This window comes from Equus asinus, chromosome 12, assembly GCF_041296235.1.
Source record: "Equus asinus isolate D_3611 breed Donkey chromosome 12, EquAss-T2T_v2, whole genome shotgun sequence".
NCBI classification, from domain to species: Eukaryota; Metazoa; Chordata; class Mammalia; order Perissodactyla; family Equidae; genus Equus; species Equus asinus.
In genome coordinates, this window is record NC_091801.1 from 936205 (window position 1) to 957958 (window position 21754).

Here is a 21754-nt window from a genome sequence, read left to right on the forward strand (position 1 = left end):
CCCCTTATCCACAGTTTTGCTTTCCATGGTTTCAGTTACTCTTGGCTAACTGTGGTCTGAAAACATTAAATTAAAAGTTCCAGAAATAGACAATCCATAAATTCTAAATTGCACGCCCTTCCGAGTAGCAGGATGAGGTCTTGAGCCGTCTGGTTCCTTCTGGTCCAGGACACGAGTCATCCCTCTGCTGGATCCCGAAGCATGACATCTAACCATTGACACTGACATGGCCCCATCATGATCCTCCTTCTGACACATGATTAGAAGGTCAACAGCAGCCTAGGGCCACCTCACCGTGCCTACCTCACTCACCTCACTGCATCTCCTCACGCAGGCATTGTGTCATCCCCTGCCATCACTAGAAGGGTGAGCAGAGCACAATAAGGCATTTTGAGAGAAACACATGGACCACGTTCACATAACTTTTATTACAGTATATTGTTATAATCGTTCTTTTTTATTAGTTATTGTAGTCAATCTCTTACTGTGCCTAATTTATAAATTAAACTTTATCATAGGTATGTATGTATAGAAAAAAACCATAGTATATACAGGGTTCAGTATGATCCTGGGTTCCAGGCATCCTGGGGGGTCGGGTGGTCTTAGAATGTATTCCATGTGGATAAGGAGGGATTACTCTATACAAAAAAACGATTCTTGATTTATTGACAATTACTCCCCACCACATTTTGTTACTTTATATCGCCACACAGCACCATATCAGTTCTACACAATGACCTTGCTTTCACATTGCCTTCTAATTGTGTCTTTGATGTAAGTCATCTCCAACTTCGGGTTATGAAACTGTTACAAGCAGAAATGGATTTCTATATGGAAAGTCACTGGAGGGTGGCAGGAAATGCACTGAACCGGGAGTCAGAAAATCCACGTCTGAATTCTCCCTCTCGAATAACCATTCACTGGAAAGTTATCTTTTGTCACCATCATTTTCTCCATCTATGAAATGAAAACAAAACCCTCAGGGATGTTGTGCGAATTAAATGAGATACTATGCGTGGAAACATTCTGCAGATTTTAATATGTCATACACTAAAAGGCATTTCTTCTTATGTCATCAAAATTCTCTTGTGGATAGGACATGCGGTGCACAGGACAGGCTCCCCGGAGAGTCCTGGATCAGACTTGCGGGGGGGCGGGGGGTTCCTATTTCCTACAGTTTTTAAAGCATTAGCTGTAAAGTCCCATTCCTCAGCTTTTTTGTGTTTCTCTTTAGGATACAAATTATTACAGTCCAACGCAATTTTGGGCAAAGTGTCTTTCAACATTTTCCGTGTGCTTACCATCACGACGTCTTGCAGGCCTACTTTTGCTCGACCAGCTGACCTGCGTATCTGCCTGGTGAGTCCCTCTAAGCCTCGCCGAGGCGGCTGTCACACCCTGAATGGCCCTCATTCTCCGTCTCGCCTGCGGTTCTTCCCGCGGGCTCCTCTTCCCCTCTGCTGGCTGCCAAGGAGAAGCACATTGTTGGCCAGGCCCCCAGCACAAGCCTGTCTGCCTCCCTTCCCCCTTTCTCTTTCAGCCAAACCGTCACCTGCCAAGGCCCGGTGGCTGCCGCCCCCTCGTCCGCGGCCTCACGCGCTGACTCGAGTCCTCCCGAGGCCCCCAGCCCGCGCCCCGGTGCTCCAGGCGGCGGCCCCCGCGCCCGCCCTCGCAGCTGCTCCCCCGGCCCTCCTCAGGCTGCTCCCCTGCCTTTCTCCCCAGCCCTCCCCCCTCCCGCAGCGGGTTCCTTCCAGCGCCCCGACCCACTCTGGCCTGATGTTTTGTTCACACCAGGACCATGTCTCCTGGGTCCCAGTAGGTACGTGCGTCCCCGGGACAGAGCATCTTCCCTATTGGACTAGAACCGACCCCGCCAAACCCTGTGCCTACTGCCTGAGCCCGGAAGGCGGAGGGCGGGATTCAGGGAGACAGGAGGCCGCGGGCTCGGCTGGTGGACCCCAACAAAGTTTCGGACGCTTGGGACTTGCCATCTCAGGCTTCCCAAACTTGGCCAGCCGGGCGACCGACCGGAGTCCCCAAGCAGAGCACAATGACCCCGGCGCTGCCCCCGATTCCCAGAGCCCCCTGGCCTTCCACGGCGGCTCGACTGAGGACGCCGGTCGGTCTCCAGGACCAGGCCCGGCCCACACGGGGGTCCGCAGCCTGCGCCCCACCCAGTCCCGGGCAGGGGAGGGGCGCACTTGTTTCTAGGTACACGGCGCGGGGAGGGCGAGACGAAAGGATGGAGCCGCCCAGGTTCCCGGGTGCCCGCCTCGGGGATGAGGGGTGGGCGGTGTGTCACAGACGCGGTCCTCATCCAGGGCCCCTAGCGCGCGCTGGCTGCTTCCAGAGCGCGATTCCCCTTTACGAGCCGTCTCCTTTAAGAAGCGCGCGCGCGCGCGCGCGCGCAGGTCGGGTTGTGTGTGTGCTCGTTTGCAGACGTGTGTGTGTGTGTGTGTGTGTGTGTGTGCATATGTGTGTGCGCGTGTCCGCGCGCGCGCCGAGCTCCCGGGAGTCGGGCAGACCCCGGGAAGGAGGAGTTATGTAGATTACGGATGAACATTCTGGAGGGGCGCGCGGAGAGGAGGGAAGGAGAAGCAGAGGCGAGAGGCGCGCCGCGGCGGAGGCCCTTCCCGCAGGAGCAGGCGGCGGAGGAGGCGCAGGAGGCGGAGGCGGAGGCGGGCGCGCGGGCTGCCGGCGGCCGCGGTGGGCGCTCCGAGCCGGAACCGCCGGGGCACTTGGGCGCCACGTTCGCGGGCACCGGCCCCGAGGATGCTGGCCGCGGGCTGCTGCTGAGCCTGCCCCCGCCGCTGCTTCCCGCGGGCCTGCCGCCCCCTCGCCAGCTGTGGGTGAACCTGCAGGCTGCTCGCCCACCCGGAGGACTTTTTTGGAAAGGCAACCAGGGAGGGAGGGAGAGGGAGAGCGCGCAGGGGAGCCCGTCCGTCCACTGAAGCGCAGTTCACTATGATCTTACTCACATTCAGCACTGGAAGACGGTTGGATCTCGTGCATCATTCGGGGATATTTTTCTTGCAAACCTTGCTTTGGATTTTATGTGCTACCGTCTGCGGAACGGAGCAGTATTTCAATGTGGAGGTAAGAGGACGAGGGCTTTCTTCCTTCCCCCCTTGCCTGGGCTGCTCCCTGAGACGTTTCCTTCACTCCTCGCGTCCTGGTAGCTCGGAGCAGCCGGCTCTCAGCACATTGTTTCCTTCCAGCCGCCGAGACGAGACCCATGTTGAGTTTCCCTGTGTCTTAGGTGATGGATGCGCGTGAGACCGGGAATCCGTTATCCCGGCAGCACAAAGCACGATGCTGCGCGCTCAAAGGCGCAATCGTAGCCGGTCCGTGCCTTTCCCCCGGGGGAGAGACGAGGCTTTCATATAGGAGACGTGCGGCTTCATAAATCAGCTTGAGTTTATGATGAATAAACTGCTCAGGAAATACGGAATTCATTGCTTGGCATCGTGTGCCGCCTTGGTATTGTTTCTGAAATCTTTCTCTCCGTGTTTTGTGCCTAACAAAGGAGGTTAAAATCAGAAGAATCTAGAGGCGAGCGTGGGAATACATGATGTGTTTAATAACATTACTTTGTGATAAAACACTTGACTGCACAGTCTTTTTCTCATTTAGACATAACTTAATCCACTGTAGCTAGATCCGGCTACACCGAGGACATGAAATCCATCTCTTTTCAAGTGTCTTCTCCCTCCTGCCCCCGAGCCAGTTGAAAATAAACGCGGCCCAATGTGATGGTTCTGAGGTGTGTTTTTAATTTGATTTCACACTCTCATGGCAAAAGTGAGAGGTTTTAGACTGTCATTTGCTTTACTTTGATAGCTTTGGGAACAGACAGACACACAGCAAGAGGGAACTTAAGGATAAGGACTTGTCAGACCTCTGCCAAAGTTCTTTTCCTGTCATCACCTCAGCACTAAAGCCAGCAGTGAGCAATAAATCAGTGCAGGCGTAGAAGCACCCGGGCTCCAACACAGTTTACCATGTACACGGTGGAATACAAAGAGAGTTGGAGGGTTTTAGTAAAATACTCTTACTTTCGATTAGATGTTATGTTTTCTGACATCTTAATAGGATTATGATTAAGTCTCTGAAGAATAATGTGATTTTTGTCTTATATTGTTGATCCTTCAAAGCTTACTGTCATTTTGTTGGCAGTGTGTGTTTACACAATAGCACGACCTGTTGCACAGTGTTTGAACATGTTTCATGTAACAGATTTATATGCAAAGTGTGCATAATAAATGCCATGTGTGAGGGCATATTCTGAATGTAACTGTGTTTATATAAACTGTTCAGGACTCCATGTGATAAGTGATGGTTGGTAGAGAAACAAAGTATTTGAAAAAGTAAAACCATTATCAAAAGAGTTAAGGAAGTTTACAGATGTTGAGTATGATTACGTTACACACCCGAAAAACCCAATTTGAAAACCAGAACTGTTTAACCCTTTGAAAAATACAGCTTTGTTTTTCTGAATAAAAAGAGAGACGGGAAGGGGCTGAAAGTCCAGATTTCTCTTGATCACAGATTTGGACTTTTAGAATTACATCCCACAGATGGATTTTGTATCTAACATTTAAGTCAAGACATAATTTACTGCTGAAATGAAGTAACTGGCTGATAGACTGAAGGAATGAAAGTGGCAGGCTGTTGTCTTTGATGCTATAAACAGAAGGGCCCATGGCTTCAGATGGCGGTGGTGGTGATGGTGATGAGGTGGGGTGCGGGGAGGTGGTTAAAAGTCAGTGCTAGGTTTCATCTTGCTCACTCTAAAGAGAAAGAGAGAGACTTGGTTGATGGCTGCCTGCCTGGGAAGGTCTTAGATTTGCTTTCCAAGATTATTGGGTTACCACCAGTATTTTGATGATTACCAGGTTTCCTTTTTGAGGCTAAATATGAATTTGATTGTATTTCTTCATAGTCTGAATCCTTCAGTCAGTTCAATCAGATATTATTATGCAATAAAAAGTTAGAATTTTTCTAAAAAAGAGATTTCATTTTGAATTTCCATTATCTCTTCTTCAAGATATATGTGAAAAAAAATGGTTCATGGAAAAAAGTTATTTTCTCATTTTTAGAGTATTTAAGTTATTCCATCCCTATTTATTACACAGTGCAAATATTTGATTATGAAAGATAAGAGGCATGTGCCATCTGAGACCTTATTTGATACAAAGGAGATTTTCTAATGATGTAGAGTAGATTATGTTTCATGGTTTGTATTATTCCCTAATAGTATTATTTAAGCACTTGAGCATATCCTTAGTTGGGTTTATATACTTCTTTATGTGTAATTGTGTAATGATAACATCTTTTTTTTTTTTTAATCATAAGAGTGGCTGCTAGTTAATTCAATATATTGTAAAGATCATGGGATGACAGGATATTTTCTGACATGAATTTCTTCCTGATTCACTTTTATTGGATGTTTCTTTTTGGTAGCAAACACTAAGGGGAAGAAAAGTCCATCATATCTTTTCCAGAAAAGGCACTTATATTGTGTTCCCCTTCTTGCTTACAAAACATACACTGGGAATGCTTTATTTGATTGATTCTCAAGGACAGTCTTAAACTGTAGTGGTATCAATCATGCATGAAGCTCATATGATCATAAATTTTTTTCTAGCAAGCACACCAAGTTATTATAGTTGGGATGAAGCTTCTGAGAGATGCTTTTTATGCTGACAACTGAGATTGCAATGCTTTATTCTTCACCAAACGTCACAATTGGTGGAACCCTCAGACTTTTGATCCTTCAAGTTTACTGTTTAAAAGCCTATATCTTTTTCCCTGGAAGTAGGTAGAAATATTCATGTTAACTCTTTCCTGTCTGAGTTTTAAGAGTATCAACATCTGGAATTTTCAGTTATCAGAACAGGAGATATTTTTTAATATGCTGATGGAAGCCTGTTACAGAAAAGGAGTGCGTTTTGGTTGTTTTTGTTTTTAAGAAGCAAAAAGGAACATCTCAGAGCTGAGAAAGGATCAGACACTGCCAGGAGTAGTGCTATGGAAGAGATTCAGTACATTCCTCTCCTTAAATAGTTCAGGTAGAACACTTTTTAATGCCAGATTTTCAGTATACATTCGTTTAAAGATTTTTGGACATTGCTGGATTCATTTTGGGGGAGTGGGCCTTTCAGTATTTAACCAGCATGGTACAAAGGAGGCACATTGCTGGTATTAACTGCAAGTCAGAGACGGCTGCCATTGGACAGCAGTGTGAGTCAGAGGTGCTCATTGGTCAAAAGAAGTCAAATTGTTGACAAAGAGTCATGATTTAATCTCTCCAAACTAGAAAATCATTTTGTCTCTAAGATAATTTTATTGTTGTAGTAGGGATTTTCATAATCCTGGGTGTCTTTTTTTTGGCACAGTGCAAGCATTTTTGTCATGAAATCTGAGAATAGTTCACGATAGTAAAAACTTTCATCATCAATGTTGATAGTTTGTCAAGTGTTAAATATATGAACAATATATTCTTTATTATTTTTTAAACAATAGCACACATTTCCAATGAGGAAAATTATTTTAAGCCAATTTAATGGTAAAATAAAAAATATGTAATACTCTGAGTAACGCACATATCACAGCATAAGAAGAGGATTACTTTTTGTGACAAAAAAAAACTAGATAAAGCCAAAGTTGATTTTGTTGTTCCTGATTAAAGAAAGAAGAGAGATTCTGGATTTCAAAAGGCCATTTTATGACAAATACTGTGAATCGTGAGTGTAACCATTCCCTACATTTTTCTTGCAATATGTTTCTTTAACTGGTTTAGTGTTTATTCACATTTGTCAGGTTTATCTGAATCTACCTAAAAGGTCAGAGTTTGCTTGGAGTAACTCTGTACTGCACATAAACTTGGCAGTAATTGGTGGTGACACATTTCAGAGATAAACAATCACATTTTACAGATTGTGAGATGTCATAGGTAACGGCCACTTTTCTCATATCTCTTGTGTTGTACTTACTTAAATAATCAACATGCATTATTTGTTTGCTCATGGGAGGATGGTGACACCACGATCTGGTTAGCCTCCTCGAGTAGGGGACTCTTCTGAACACGTCCCATAATTCTCCATTCTGGCAATTTATACTAGTCAATGACAGGGCCAGTGTGACTCATTCATAAAGGTTTTTATCTGCTGTAAGATTCCAGGCTTTACAAAACATCCCAAGTATGTTGGCCATTCAGAATGCTCATCAGGGCCAAAAACTATGACCAGGAGATCAGAAGACTCATTAGTCCTCAGGTTCTCCAGCTTCTCCTGTGTGTTTCATCTTCACTGCCTCTCTCTGTTCAGAGTTGCCTAGTCAGGCTGCCCAGATCCAGGGTTACTCATGAAACCTTTACAGGTGCACACACACCAGCGAGGTGGGCTGTCTCCTACTGCCCCCACGAGAAATCCACAGAGAACACCATCCAGGTCCACCCCTCTCTAGACACCTGGGTTTTCTCTTTCAGTCTCTTCTTCCCTAACAAGTAGAGATGCAGTTGGGTTCAGTAACAGCTTTTTAATCTCTGGAGTCAGGTTAAAAATGACAGATCTAAAGTTTCTTCTTTTTATTATTTATGCTATTTCAGGTTATTAACATAAGAAAATTTTAATGCACTTCAGCAGTATAATTCTTTTCTCTGAGGTTGGATTAATCAATTATTTTATGTAAATTTATTTCATTGCCTGACCTACCCCAGCTATTCAAAATGTACCTGTTCAGGATATTTGGTAAATGAGCAATTATAATTATTTTGGGACCAAAAAAAAAAATCTATTGAGGATTTGAATCAATTAGTTGAATTTATGCAGTGTCAAAAGAGAAAGATTTATTTCTTAATGCTCCTTCAGGAACTTTCTGACCCTTCAGCATGTATATTTCAGATTGAGAAAGTCATTTTTCATGTTAGTTTCCATCACAATTTAAATATCTGTGAATGTAATTGTATCCATCAAATTCTTTTATCTTGTGCGGTAGTGTAGTGATTAAGAGCATGTATTCTGGTGCCAGATTGCTGGTTCTGGTCCCAGGCCTTTTACTTGTAAGTTAATTATTGTTAATGATGGACGAGTTAATTAATCTCTGTGGGCCTCTGTACGTATCTGTACAAAAGGGAGGCTAATAGCACGTGCCTCATAGGTTTGTTTTGGGGATTAAATGAATATACTTACATCATATTAGAAAAATAGACAGATAGATGATAGGAACATGCCTTCACATGGTTAAACATTTAATACTGTTTAGATGTCATTGTTATTAGTAAAAAATAAATGCTTATTCAAAGGTAGTTGGCTTGATAGCATCTAATTACGTAAAAGTCTGTCAGGTTAGGGCATACCAGCTGGTCTAAAAAGATTTTATTTTAATACCTTTTCCATTTTTGAAAAGTGTAATGTACTGAAAATCAGCCCAGCTAACATCAGTACATTTTCTTCCCGTGGGTTTTTCTTAGACAGTTTAGTTCAAAATGTGGTTTTCACATTTTGTCTTGTCATCTGTTACTATCATGGAATGTCAAGTGCAGCTCACACCTTCTTTTCCGAGGCGGAGTTTGCTGAAATCTGTTCATCTTCTCTAATACCGTGGAAGATAAACAGGCCCGTGTGATTCAGTGAGCCTGTTCATTTTAATTGGCACAAGGCCCAAGCGCTTCCTAGCCACAGGAGGAGTGTGGTTGGATATATGACTTAGGCCAGCCGGCTCTTGGTTGTACCCCAAATCCAGAACATATCTATATCTATATCTTTATCTATATAGATATTTAATTAAGAAGAGATGGAAGAGGATGGGCCAAAAAAGATATTAAAGTGTTTTCTACAGTGAGAAATAGTTTTTTTGAAAAATAGCAATCTTGTCCCTGTAACACTGGGAATAGAAGATGGTGAGCAGACAGCGCGATGGAGCCCAGGACGGAGGTCAGGGTGTGTGAGCTTTCCTTTGGTTCTTGAGCTGACACGGCTTTGCTCTTGGACGAGTGGCTTCTTCTGTAAAGATGAGGATTGAACTAACCTGTCACTAAGGTCATTTCCAAATTTGAAATTCTATTGTATTTAGCCTCCAAGCTTTAATTCATAGAGCCAAAGAGGGGAAAAACGCACATATTTACCCTGTAAATTTTGGGGCAACTAGATCACAAAGGTAGAGTGTTTGGATTTTTTTTTTTTTTCTGAAATGCATATCATGAAGAAATGCAGAATGTGCAACTTAAATCTAACATTTTGTATCATCTGTGGTGACACAGGTTGTTCCAGTCTGGAAATAATCCTAGCCTTCTGCTGACTAGTGAAAACACTGGCAGCAAATTATATGTAATTTTATAATCAATTTTTGGCCAAGGTAGCAAACTAAAAATTCAATGTTAAAAACATGGCTTCATGTTATTTTGAAAAATATATATCATCTACAAGTGGTACTTCAATCATAAAAAGGCAAGTTGGAATAGGATCAAAATATGACTTTTTTGACGAAGGGTCTCAAAATTCAAATCTATCTGTAAAAAAATCCACATATTTTACAGTGACATGAAGTGCTTATACTATATGTCCCTTTTGTCCATTGTGGGAGTAATTTTGGCACATGGTTCTTTGAGGGTTATTTTTGTCCTTCATAACACATTTGATTTTGAATGTGAAAAATCCGATTGCATTTCTTTTATAACATATGCAGCTTATGTGGACAGCAAAAATAATCCATGCTAAAGGATAAAATACTAAGTAATAATATGTGTGACGCTCCGCTTTTCTTTTGCCCTCTTTTTCTTTTTCTTGGGAGGATTATTTATAGATTTTGAGGTTATTCGTGAAACCGTATTTGACTGTTGCTTCCTGTCCTTTAGCACTCTGAATGGACGCTCTTGTCTTGGGGCTACACCGCAGACACTTGGCGTCGTGTATCCTTGGGGTGGGTGGGTAGATTGCTCGATGAGCCACGTGCAGAAGCTTAGCCAACAGAGTGAAGGACCCACTGCAGCCCCTAACCTTCCACCGTGTGGCCTGCGGGTGTAGCATAGGAAAGGAGGCTAGAGGGAGCCATTGAGCTATTTAAGGACTCCAATGGAGAAGAAGAACTTGATCTGAGAGCCAGGACGCCCAGTGCAATCAGATGTCTTAAAATGAATCATGGCCAATGAGAGAGAGAGTAAAGAAATCAGTGAAGACACAGTTCATGATTTAAGATGTGAGCTGGGTTTCCTGAGAGCCACTTGGTACCATATTTGATGAACCAAGGAGGAAATTAGCACTTTTTGGGGAGGGATTTTGGGGGTGTTGTTAGGACAAAGAATGTTATAGTGCAAGACTGCTTTATATGTCCCTGGCTTTTAGGTGTGGAATAAGTCAGGAATTATACATCGCAGTTTCTGAGGAGCTTTTGGTACTCTCATTTTAACTGAAGTAACTAATGAAATAATTGTAGCTTTACAGATTACAGGTGGGATAAATTTAATGTGATCATCCCTTTAGATTATGCATAGCAAAAAATCCAATTTTTAAAGCTTTTGAGACTAAAGTGATTTTATTTTTTACTGTTTGTTATATGACCTTGTTGAGTAAATATTTTTCAGTGAAAGACGACTTTAACAGGCTTCACCTGTTCCTCTTTTTAAAAACATATAAGAGATGAGCCACAAAAGTGTGAAACAGTGTTTTTTCTTTAAATAGGAACCTCGGATGTGTTTTCCATTGAGCAGGTTATTATATGACCTCTCGTGGAGAGAGGCCACTAAAGCGTGGGGTGGGCCCACATTTAGTTCAGATATTATAAGGCACTCACAAACATCGCTCCGATGTTTTCAAAGTTTTTTAATCTAATCAGTTAAGTGAAATATGGATAAATGAAGGAAGCCATGGCCCCACAGATAGCTGGTCCCAGGAGAGAGTCCTTGGAGTGAGGTATTCAAACGACCAGAGAAACTGCTCACTGCAATGGAATGTTACAGTATTTGTTTCATTCATTCATTCATGCTTAAGTTAAGGGGGAATAAACTGCCCCTTTTTAAGGGAAGTGGACACTTGTATGAACTTTATTTCGTGTCCCCAGATTATGTACACCTGAGGTGATGCCCATGGCACGCAGCTGTGCCTCTGCTTGCAGCTGGTGCAGACCGGGCTGAGGTCCGTGGAGGAGTTCTTTCACAGAGCAACTCACGCCCTGTGTTAATAGTGCTCATTGTGCACAGAGATCAGATTCTTGAACTTGTTTTCGGTTCCTGATGTCTCTGCATCTTTCCCTCTTTGTACAGTTGGTGGGCGGCTCCTTCTCATGATCGTCTTTGCTTCTTTCGGTTGGGGTCTTAAGGGACTTCGTATTTGAGTTATATCGCAGGACCCCAGGCTTGGAAATTGGGTAAACTTTTATGAGAATCCACCTGTCCACTCCTTAGCCTCTTTCATTTCAAGGTAGAATAGATTGAAATAACTCCCAGAAGCAAATGTCTGCTTGATGGTATGTATGAAATTGAGAACACGCTTACAAAAACTGACTCCCGGTTACAGATAAGACTTCTTTGGAGGTCTGAGTGTTTTAGTATTCTGCAGCTCTCTTTGTATAACTTGCTGATTTATTCTCTAGTTATTCTCTATTCGTGTAACATGCTCCTGCGTGTGGATCGAGCTAAACTGTTTGTCCCATGAGTGACTCGAACAAGTTACCTAAGCGGTCATTGCCCTATTTTGACCATTCCTAAAGTGGATTTGTGATCTTTATCGTTTGTCTGTAGCGCAGATTTTGTAATGACAGCATTGCAACAATGCCACGCAATCTCCTTCTTAAGAAAGAAGAGAGTCTGTCTTTCTCGCCAATGGCCTGGAGTGTAGACACAATTCTCTGCTGGTGTTATATTCTTGTGACACAAGGTCCAAATAACCAGTAAAATGGAAATGCCTGGAATTGATTTTGTTGAACACTGTATTTAATGATAGTAAAACCGGTGTTAATTGACACTGGTTGAGTGTTTGCTGTGTGCCCGATGGTGCTCTGTTTCTTCATATGGATAAACTCATGTGTGTTGCATCATATCCTTGTGAGTTAGACCTTGTCTTTCTCTCTTACAAACGAGGAAGCTGAGGAACTTGCCAAAGCCACATAGCCCTGATTCTTCTGAAGCGAGTGGCCCCACATCAAAGCAGGCAGGCTGACCGTGGAGCCCAGGCTCCGGACCAAGTAAATACAAGCAAGAATTAACTTCCAGGCCCCCAGTAAGGACGGTGTGATCCACTGCGCACATTTTTTGTATTCCAACCTGAAAAGGGAGAATTAATATGCCTAATGAAAATGCTGGGTCTGTCCTGGTTTTGTGTCTCAACTGGAGCGAAAACTGAACAGGCTTCTGTCGATTTGATTTGTTGACTCGAGTTTGGTGAAGTGGTACTCAAGGTAGTTTTCCTGTGGAATACCCTTTATAATAATTTTTTACTCATTAGGAAATCGGCAACTTATGTTAAATTACATATACTATTAAATTAATCGTAGTATCTCATTCCTCAACTATTTGTCATGTTGCGGTTTACCATTAATCGTGATTTTTGAAGGTTTTAGGAAGATCTGATTACACTCCAAGATGAAAAGAGCAGAACATTGTAGAAAATATAAAGGAAAACCCGTGTCAGATCCGTGTTCCAGGGCCCCACTGGGGTAGCGTGTCTGTACATGGCTGCTGACCGGCATGTTCCGTGACTTCTGGAGTTGGTTATTTTTATATATTGCATTGGTGGGGTAGAAGCTACAAGGAAACATATTTTTTTATTTAGCATATATTTCTTTAATTATAATATAAAGGAGAGTTTCTCTGAGATAGATCCATCTGAGATGGGTCAGGGGCCGCAGAAGTTAGTGTCTTCTCACTGTGAGAATAAGTCTCGTGCCTGGGTGTTGTCTTTGTTGGGTGGGAATGGAAGCTTCAACTTGGTGGTTGACCAAAGGACGTACAAAACGTCTTCCATCCTTAAGATCCTTGCTGAGTACAGATTTCAGGGCTCCGTTCGTTCAGTAGCCTTTCGAGGGAGCACTGTTTTTAAACCAGTTTACAAAGGTGAGAGTCTAGTTGATTTTATAAGATTTCTCAGGGTTAAATATCCATTCAGCTATCTCTTGCTCCCTCCAGAAGCAATATACCGTGATGGCTGCGTGCAGGAACTTTGGAAGAAATGCTTAGGACTCTTCGCTGTATCGCCATAAGCTCAGCGAGCCAAGTTATTGACATGTGCCCCAGTCTTCTCAGGTGTAAGACAGAGATACTGCTGCCCAACTCGGGTTGTTGTAAGATTAAAGAACTGAAGGATAGTGCGTCAAAATGAGTAACAGCCCCGTGATTTACCCTCCCCCCTGGAATAACCAAAAAAATGGACAACGTGTGAAACAGTGGTTTTCAAGTCACTGAACATCAAGTGATGAAGGGCAGTCCTTCCTGAGGAGAGATGGGAAATGAATGAGGCGAGCCCTCCCGTTGTCTCAATTTACCACCTTGAGTGAGTGTCCAGGAAATAGTAGAGGAAAAGCAAAACCCGAGCTGAGCCGGGCAGACTCCTTGAGTTAGGGAGATGGAGCTGGGAATATGGGAAGACCACGGTGGCTGGAATTCACAGGTCAGGCTACCAGGGAGGAGAGAGCAGCACCGAGCAAAGACGCCTGGAATCTTCAGAGAGTTCCCCTTGGGTGTTCAGCTGAGAGCCTTGGGACCCGCCTTGGTGCTCACACAGGGCTGGGAATAGTGCCTGTCCGCATCCGCCAGCCTGGACGCCTCGTCATTTACAGACGCTGTGGACAGTGCTCAAGCATCTTCTCCAGTAGTGGGAAGGAAGCCCGGGACTGAAAGCTGCTCCGCTTCTGCCTAAAAAGTCCCAAAGGCAAGACCTGGAAAGGTCACACTTTCTGAGTGACTTAATTGCTTCACACGACAAAGCTCAATCAGATACATAGGAATAGAAAAATATCTAGCATCCAACAAGTTAAAATTCACACTGTCTGGCATCTAGTGAGAAAGTTACCCTGGACTCGAAGAAGCAGGAAAACACATCACACACCGTGCAATGAGGAGAAACCTCAGTCCATCTAAACTGATCCAGAAGTGACGTGGATGTTAGAATTAGCAGACAAGAATACTAAAACAGTTATTATGACTGTGTTCTTTGACCAAAAAATTGAGACGTGGAGGATATTGAAAAGAGACTCAAATTGAACTTCTGGAAATCACAACTACAATATGTGAGATTAAAGATACAGTTGAAATTTATAGCAGATTTAACAGTACTGAAGAAAAAGAATAAATTGAAATCAGCAACAGAAGTTATCCAGAGTTAAACACAGAGAAAAGAATATTTAAAAATGCACAGAACATCGGTGATATATGGGACAACGTCAGGTGGCCTAAGGGATGTGTAATTTGAGTCCCTGAAGGGGGAGGGGGCAGAAAGAGTGTTTGAAGATGTCACAATTAAAGCTTTTCCTAATTTAGTGGAAAATTTGTAAACTCATAGATGTAAGAAGCTCAGTGAATCCCAAGCACAAGAAGCATGGGGAAAAACTACACCAAGGCATGCCATAATCAAATTGCTCAAATGAGTGATAAAGAGAAAATCTTAAAAGCAGACAGAGAAGAAAAAACACCTTATATATAAAGGAACAAAGAAAGGATGACAGATTTCTTGTCAGAAATATTGCAAACAAGAAGACATTGGAGAAAGATCTTGAAAATGCCAAGAGAAAAAGAATAAGACCGTCAACTTGGAATTTTATACACAGTAAAAATATCTTTCAAAAATGAAGGCAAAAGTAAAGATTTTTTTCAGGCATATAGAAGCTGAAAGATTTCATCCCCAGTACACCAGCCCTGCATGAAATGTTAAAGGAAGTCCAAAAACAGGAGGCGGCCCAAATGTCTGTCCACATCTACGTGAACAGATGCTGGTATGCCCATACGATGGAAGGCTACTTACTAATAAAAAGGGATGAACGATTGATGCATGTTACAACATGAATGAGTCTTAAAATAATTATGAGTGAATGAAGCCAGACAAAAAACAACACATACCGCGATGTTCTGTTTACATAAAATTATAGAAAACGGGAGCTAATCTATAGCAAGAGAAGACAGATCAGTGTTGCCTGGAGACTAGGGAGGAGGGTAGGAGAATTGGGACGGAGGGATTATGAAGAGGTCAGGGGAGACTTTTGATGTCCACTGGGTATGTTGATTTCCCTGGTTGTGGTGATGGTTTCATGGTATATGTCAAAACTTATCAAATTGTACGTTAAATATGTACAATTTATTGTACAGTGATGTGTCGCTTAGCAATGGGGATACGTTCTAAGACATGTGTCCTTAAGTGATTTCGTCCTTGTGTGAACGTCATAGAGTGACTTACACAGACCTAGATGGTACAGCCCACCACACACCTAGGCTCTATGGTGCTAATCTTATGGGACCACGGTTGTATATGGGGGATCTGTCATTGACTGAAATGTCCTTATGCAGCGTATGACTGTTCATCAGTCATATCAGCTGTTAAAAAATAGTATATTGAGTATATAATCCAATTTTTAGGCCACAGTAACCACCCTAATAAGTAAAAACAGCTAATAATTACATGTATGTGGTAGCCTAATTGAGATGGAAACGAAGTTGCAATCCTCTTTATAATGCCATCCTGTGGGATTAAAATTCCTGACTATTAAATATTAGGTACATCTGGGCTTGGTGCTGGGTCATGTCTTACTCTATAATGTTAATTTGGGCCCTGCTATCAATTCCTATGACTTACAATACCAATATGAAGGCAGCTGCCAGTTTTCATCTCTAGTTTACGTCCTTCTTCTCAGCTCCAGCCTGTATTCTCATCTGTCTGTTTGCCCTCGCTGGCACGTCAGTCTTCGTGTGTCCAACGTCAGACGTTTCCTCTGTCCTCCCCCGTGTTTTCCATGAGTGTGCTGGCCACATCTCCCATGTGGTATTCATGTCACAAGAGTGCGCACCAGTCCCCCAACATCCCCCCTCCCTCACCGCTTCTAATCAGTTGCTTCTTCTCCTGTAACGTATATCTTGAAACTTCCTTACTCATGTCTGCTTGGGTACAGTGCTGATGTGGGCCTCTGTGTCTCTGGTCTGGACATACTGTGGTATCCTGTGGCTGCAAGGCCCCGGTATGAGACCCCGCCCCTCTCCCTAGCCTCATAGCTAAAGTTTATCTCCTGTTCCCTAGGTTATGATATGGCAGTCCTCAAACTAAACATCACTGTACTGGTCTAAAAACTACTGAAAATCTCAAAGAGTTTTTATTATGTAGTTTATACCCATCTATATTTACAGTTCTAGATAATTAAACCTGAGAAAGTTTTATTTAGAAATTTATTTAAAAATAACAATAATAAAGTTATTTTAGCATAGATAACATATTTTTATGACAAATACATTTTACAAAAAAATAAAAAATAAAGGACATTGTTTTACATTTTCCCAAATACCTTTAATATCTGGCTTAACAAAGCATAGCTGGATTCTCATATTTGTTTCTGCATTCCCACTTGCAATGTTATACATCATACGGCCTCTGGTAAATGCCACTGTCACTTGCGAGCAAATGCAAGTGAGAGGCAACTAGCATCATTTAAAAATGGTTTTGACCTCGCTCACTCCTATAAGAGTTTTAGGACCCCTGCAGGTTCCTGGACCAAACTTTGAGATCTCCTGTCCTAGCAGCTGTACCATTTTCTCTTTTCTTCCTGGATCTACGGGGATCTACGTACTGTAGGGTCTTTGTCACAATGCTTGGCCCCTTCCTTCCTCCCACCCTTCTGCACGTGCCTTAGGGCCCAGCAAACATCATCTGGCCTTTTCTAATTCTCCTCTTCTCCCCACCAGAAAATGAGTCCATTATGCATTTATAATAACCTTCTCTGCTCATTCTTAAGTATCTTTTATAATTATAATCACAGAGTGTCTTATCTCTCCTCAAAGTTAGGTACTGACGTGTATCTGTAAGACAAAAAGCTAACTCAAAATTACTGCTGAAAATCCGTTAAATGGCTTATTAATTGCTGAGGCTTGGCCCATGGACCCTCAGAAGCCAAGTATCAACTTCTTTTGTGTCTCTGTGCCTTTGAGTTTTGGTCTTCCTGTGTCAGGAACCATGCAGGCCAAACTCATATGTGCTGGGGGAGAAAATGAAAAGGATGTGAATTAAATCATTTTCCTCTCTTTTTGCCTGGAGCATATGATTAAATTGGGTATATTAGAGTAAATTAAATGCATGTGCAAATAATCAGTTGTACAAGGTTTATGTGTAGATTCATGTGTGTCTCTCAGGGTAAACTATTATTTTATGAGGCGACAGAGTCTATTTGCCGTGGTCACCACCTTATTCCATGAGCCTAACACTGTCGCGCAAAAAGCAGAGAGCTCCGTAGATACGCACTGAGCGTGAGCGGAGTACATTGTCCCTATCCATGGGTGTTAGTTTCTACTTCAACTGATGTTTTCTGATTTATTTCAATAGTTGTCTTCTCACTTAACTCATTTATCCCATACTGGGTGAAAATATGGTGTCTATATCTTACATCTATTTAGTTACTTTATTAAAAATATGTAATTTCTGGCCCCGGCCCCATGGCCGAGTAGTTAAAGTTCCACACGCTCCACTTTGGCAGCCCATGTTCGTGGGTTTGGATCCCGGGTGCAGACCTACTCCACTCACCAGCCAGGAAAAAAAAAATTCTAATAACCAAAGGTCACATTTATCTTAGTGGTTAATGGTTACATAGGGAGCAGCTTGGACTTCTGGATTTTTTTTCTAGTTATCTTCATCATGTTACATCAGTATTTCTGGTATAAATAAGTGTTTTCTGTCTTATTTCACGGATAAAATGTTTGAATACCCATTGGCTTGGCATTAAAAAATTGTAAAATTGGTCACTTTTTTCAGAGGTGTGTGTCAGAATACCTAGGGAAAATATAAAAGGGAAATAACCTCGTTCTAGTTCAGTGACTTCAGTTGTAGTCATTACTATTAATAAATGGCAACTTCCCCAAGACAGTTTTCAGGAAAGAGCAAAAACAGTTTTACTTGTATTTCACTGGACGTCATAAATTATTACAATTCGTCTTTAGCTACATGGATGAGAAGAAAGTTGATATGCTGTCAACTTTTGCATCCATTATCATGTCAAACCCTAGGAGTGAATAATCACATAATAATTTGAGTTTCTTTTAAATAACTTACATTGAAATTAGATCATGTCTAGTGTTCTAACAAGCACAATATTGAAGATGCATGAAGAATTGACTCGAGATGTTAAGGTATGGTGGATTTTCTCTTGCTGAACACCTGCATATTGGTGATTGGCAGGATAAGAGCAGGGAAAACACAAGACTTTCTTCAGTCTTTCATTGATACGTGTGCTGTCTATCTGGAGTATATCTTCCTTAAAGGGGAGTGTAGCCCTCTGAATATTAAACAGTCCGTTAATTCGCTTTTGCATTTCTCAGGAACATGAGCATTCTGTTGCAGCATCATATGAGGAACGCAGAACTTCCTGAGTCCATTAGTTGAGGACAACCATCTACCCAAAGGTTGTAGGTGCTGTTCATTTTTTTTTTAAACCTGGTTTTCTTTTCTTCTTGTTACCTGAGTAACTTCCAAAAATTATCTAGACACACACACACAACACACTTCCTTCCTTCTTTCTTATGGAAATATATTATTTAAGATGTTCTATACATTTTTTAACATAACAATACAGTTTGGAAAATTTTTCTTATCAGTACATTTAGAACAACCTCCTACTTGTATGGTAAATTAGAATTTATATGGTAATTTATTTAACTATAGCCTTATTGCTGGACGAATGGTTATTTTCAAGGTTGTTTCTGTTATAAACAATAAAGCAGTATCTTAAGTATGTGTGAATTTATCTAACAAATACAATTTTTGGAAATTGAATTGCTGCATTAATGGCTGTATTTATTTACAATTTTGGTGGATTCTGCCAAATTGCTACCCCCAAAATACATCAATTTAATATTTATCAACAATGCTTTGGCATGGTTGAGTGCACACGTACCTGCCAGTATTTTTAATTTTTTCCTTATCCGATGGATGAAAATTTAAATTAATAGCAGTATTTGGCATTTTGAAAATATTTTAATGCATTTATACTTTTTTATTCCAAGGATTTCCTTTTCCAGCCATTTTTCATTTTATCCTTGTTACTGATTTATAATAGCTCTCTAGATATTAGGAAAATTAACCTATTCTCTGTCATGCATGATAAAATGAATTTGTTGATATATTTTGGCTTTGCTAATTTATTTTTTCTGATCCGTCATTTACATTATGGCTTTTAGTTTTGTATCATGCTTCAAAAAGTCTCTAGCATTTCAAAACTTTTTAAAAATGCTCGTTTCTTTCTTCTTTTTTCTTTCTACTTAAATCTTTGATTTATGTAAAATATCTGGTGCAGGCACTGATATTGGAATCTCACTCATTTTCCCTAAAATTGGTTAACAGGGGCTTCAGCACCACATCCTGAGTAATACTTACCTCTTTTCCTCTGTAGCGCTTAGGTTTTGTGGAGAAGTAATTGCTATAGAATGGGATGGCTTCAGACAAGTCCCGCTGGGTCTGGTGGGTCTGCGGGTGGTCCCGGCGCCTCTGCTCACGCGGCCTGGTAAGGGTGGCTCTGCTGTGCGTATCTCACGTGCTCTTGGAACCAGAGGATACTAGAGCCTGTTCCCTTGTGATGGCAAAAGCCTGAGAGAACGAGAAGCCACGTGTGATGCCTCTGAAGTCATCACCTCATCAAAGGCACGTTGGTGACTGTTCTGACCACATTCTTTTGTGTCAGGCGAGTTGGTTCCATGGAAAGGCCCAAGGTTAGGGAGCTCAGATGCACAGATTGTCTCTGATGAGGCCAGGGCAGGTGTGGATGTAGGAGCTAAGAATCGGAACCATAATTCAATCTGTGACGTCTTTGTTGTATACTAATTTTCACGTATATTTCAGCCTGTTTCTGAATACAGTTTTGTCCACTGATTTATGTAAATCTTCCTGGGAGAATACCAAGCTATCTTGCTTGTTCCCTTTAGTCCTGTTTTGCAGCTTTCTGTAGATGTGGAGTCAGTGTCTTCCTTTTTTGTTACAATTTAGCATGGGAACTTTCACTATATTTACCAAGCAATTTTTATTTAAAGAAAAGAGCTATTGATTTTTATACATTAATTTTCAAATGACCACCTTATTAAATCATCCTATTGTCTCGTATAAGCCTTCTGTAGATTCTGTGAATAGTCTGGGTACATGATCATATCATTTATAAGTAATGATAATTTTATGTCTATTTTTTTCTCTAATTCATTGTTTTGGATATTGCACAGACTGGTTCTTCCAGAGCAATGTTAAGAAATTATTGTAATACTAGGCACATTGTTTTTATTCTGACTGTAGGGGAAGTAAAGACCCATTTGTTTTCCATTATCAATCATTAACCTTAAGAATATTTAAAATCCTAGTCACTCTACCCAGGATAATTAATTCTAGAATTTTGTGTATTACCGTTAAGTTAAGATTGATGGTGAGGACACAACATGACCAGAAATTAAAACTTGGTGTTATCAACATTCTCTATTTTTTCCTTGATTTTAATGTTCTTTTCTTTTAATCTTTCCTTGGCGTTTCCTTAAAGTTTGGATCTCTGACTTATTTGTCACTGTATTTCCATGAGTATCATGTGGGCAAAAATTGTTTCCTGAATAAAATGAAAAATCCGTTGGTTAATAGACTTTGTGATGGAATTTGGGCGTTTTACTTAAGACTTGGTTTAGCAGCAGAAAGCCAGCTTGAGCTACGCTGAGCGACTCGGGAGGCTAACTGGGGAATGCCGGAGCAGCTCGCAGGCTGTGGGGAGGGCTGGCCAGTCTGGCCCGCGTGGTGCCGAGCCCTAAAGCTGAGGGCTTCGCAGCTGCTCTCTTCCCCCGTCTCTGCTTCTCTTGGCTGGTTGGTTTTGTTCTCTCTTGCTGCAGGCTGTCTTTCTCCATGTGGTGTGGGTTTCCTATCTGCTGGCAATCGTTTTTCTTTATCTCCTTTCTTGGAGAAAAGAAGTATGCATATCCTTCCAGTTCTTCTGTGAAAAACCCTAAAGAAAGTTTGATTAGCCCCATGTGGGTCACTTGCATATTCCTGTGGCTGGACGTGGTTTGTGGGAACCATGATTGGCAGCTCCAAGTCCGATTGGACGGTTGGAGTGGGGGAGAAGCAGTTTCCTCAGAAAACTGAGAAGACGTGTGGGAGAGAACTTCAACAACAGAGGTCTACAACAGGTGAACTGAATTCTTCTTTTTGTTTTTTGGTGAGGAAGATTGTCCCTGAGGTAGCATCTGTGCCCATCTTCCTCTGTTTTGTGTGTGGGATGCCACCACAGCATGGCTTGATGAGCAGTGTGTAGGTCTGTGCCTGGGATCTGAACCCGCGAACCTCAGGCCACCAAAGCAGAGTGCACGAACTTAACCACTGTGCCACAGGGCTGGCCCCAGAAGTGACTTATTCTTTTTTTCCTTTCTGCTCTTCCCTTTACCCTCCCCTTCCATTTTATCTCTTTTCTCCATTTTCCCCTCCCCTTCTGCATTTCTGACTGCGCCCCACACATGTGTGCTCAATTACCTTCCTGACTCTTTCTCCTCCCCTTTCTCTTCTCTGTCGTTTTCCCTCCATTCCTCTGGACACGTTAGGATTAAGATGTGTTTTCCACT

At 42.0% G+C, this 21754-nt stretch overlaps 1 protein-coding gene and 1 long non-coding RNA gene across 3 annotated transcripts in view; one reads left to right on the plus strand and one right to left on the minus strand.

Annotated features, from left to right (window-relative positions):
• Nucleotides 1–408: 408 nt before the first annotated feature.
• LOC139039869 (uncharacterized) lies at nucleotides 409–3264 on the minus strand. Of its 2 annotated transcripts, none has more exons than XR_011493074.1 (3): nucleotides 2979–3264; nucleotides 1302–1464; nucleotides 409–957 (listed from the first exon to the last, which is right to left on the minus strand). It is a non-coding gene; the product is annotated as an uncharacterized lncRNA (long non-coding RNA). The 2 variants fall into 2 exon arrangements; XR_011493073.1 differs by lacking the exon at nucleotides 2979–3264 and adding an exon at nucleotides 1768–2141.
• The window catches only part of MMP16 (matrix metallopeptidase 16), a 283352-nt gene continuing 264550 nt past the window's right edge, over nucleotides 2953–21754 (plus strand). The window contains exon 1 of the mRNA XM_044780366.2: nucleotides 2953–3096. Coding sequence (XP_044636301.1) covers nucleotides 2965–3096 — 132 coding nt within the window. The 5' untranslated portion in view covers nucleotides 2953–2964. The remainder of the gene's footprint in view (nucleotides 3097–21754) is intronic.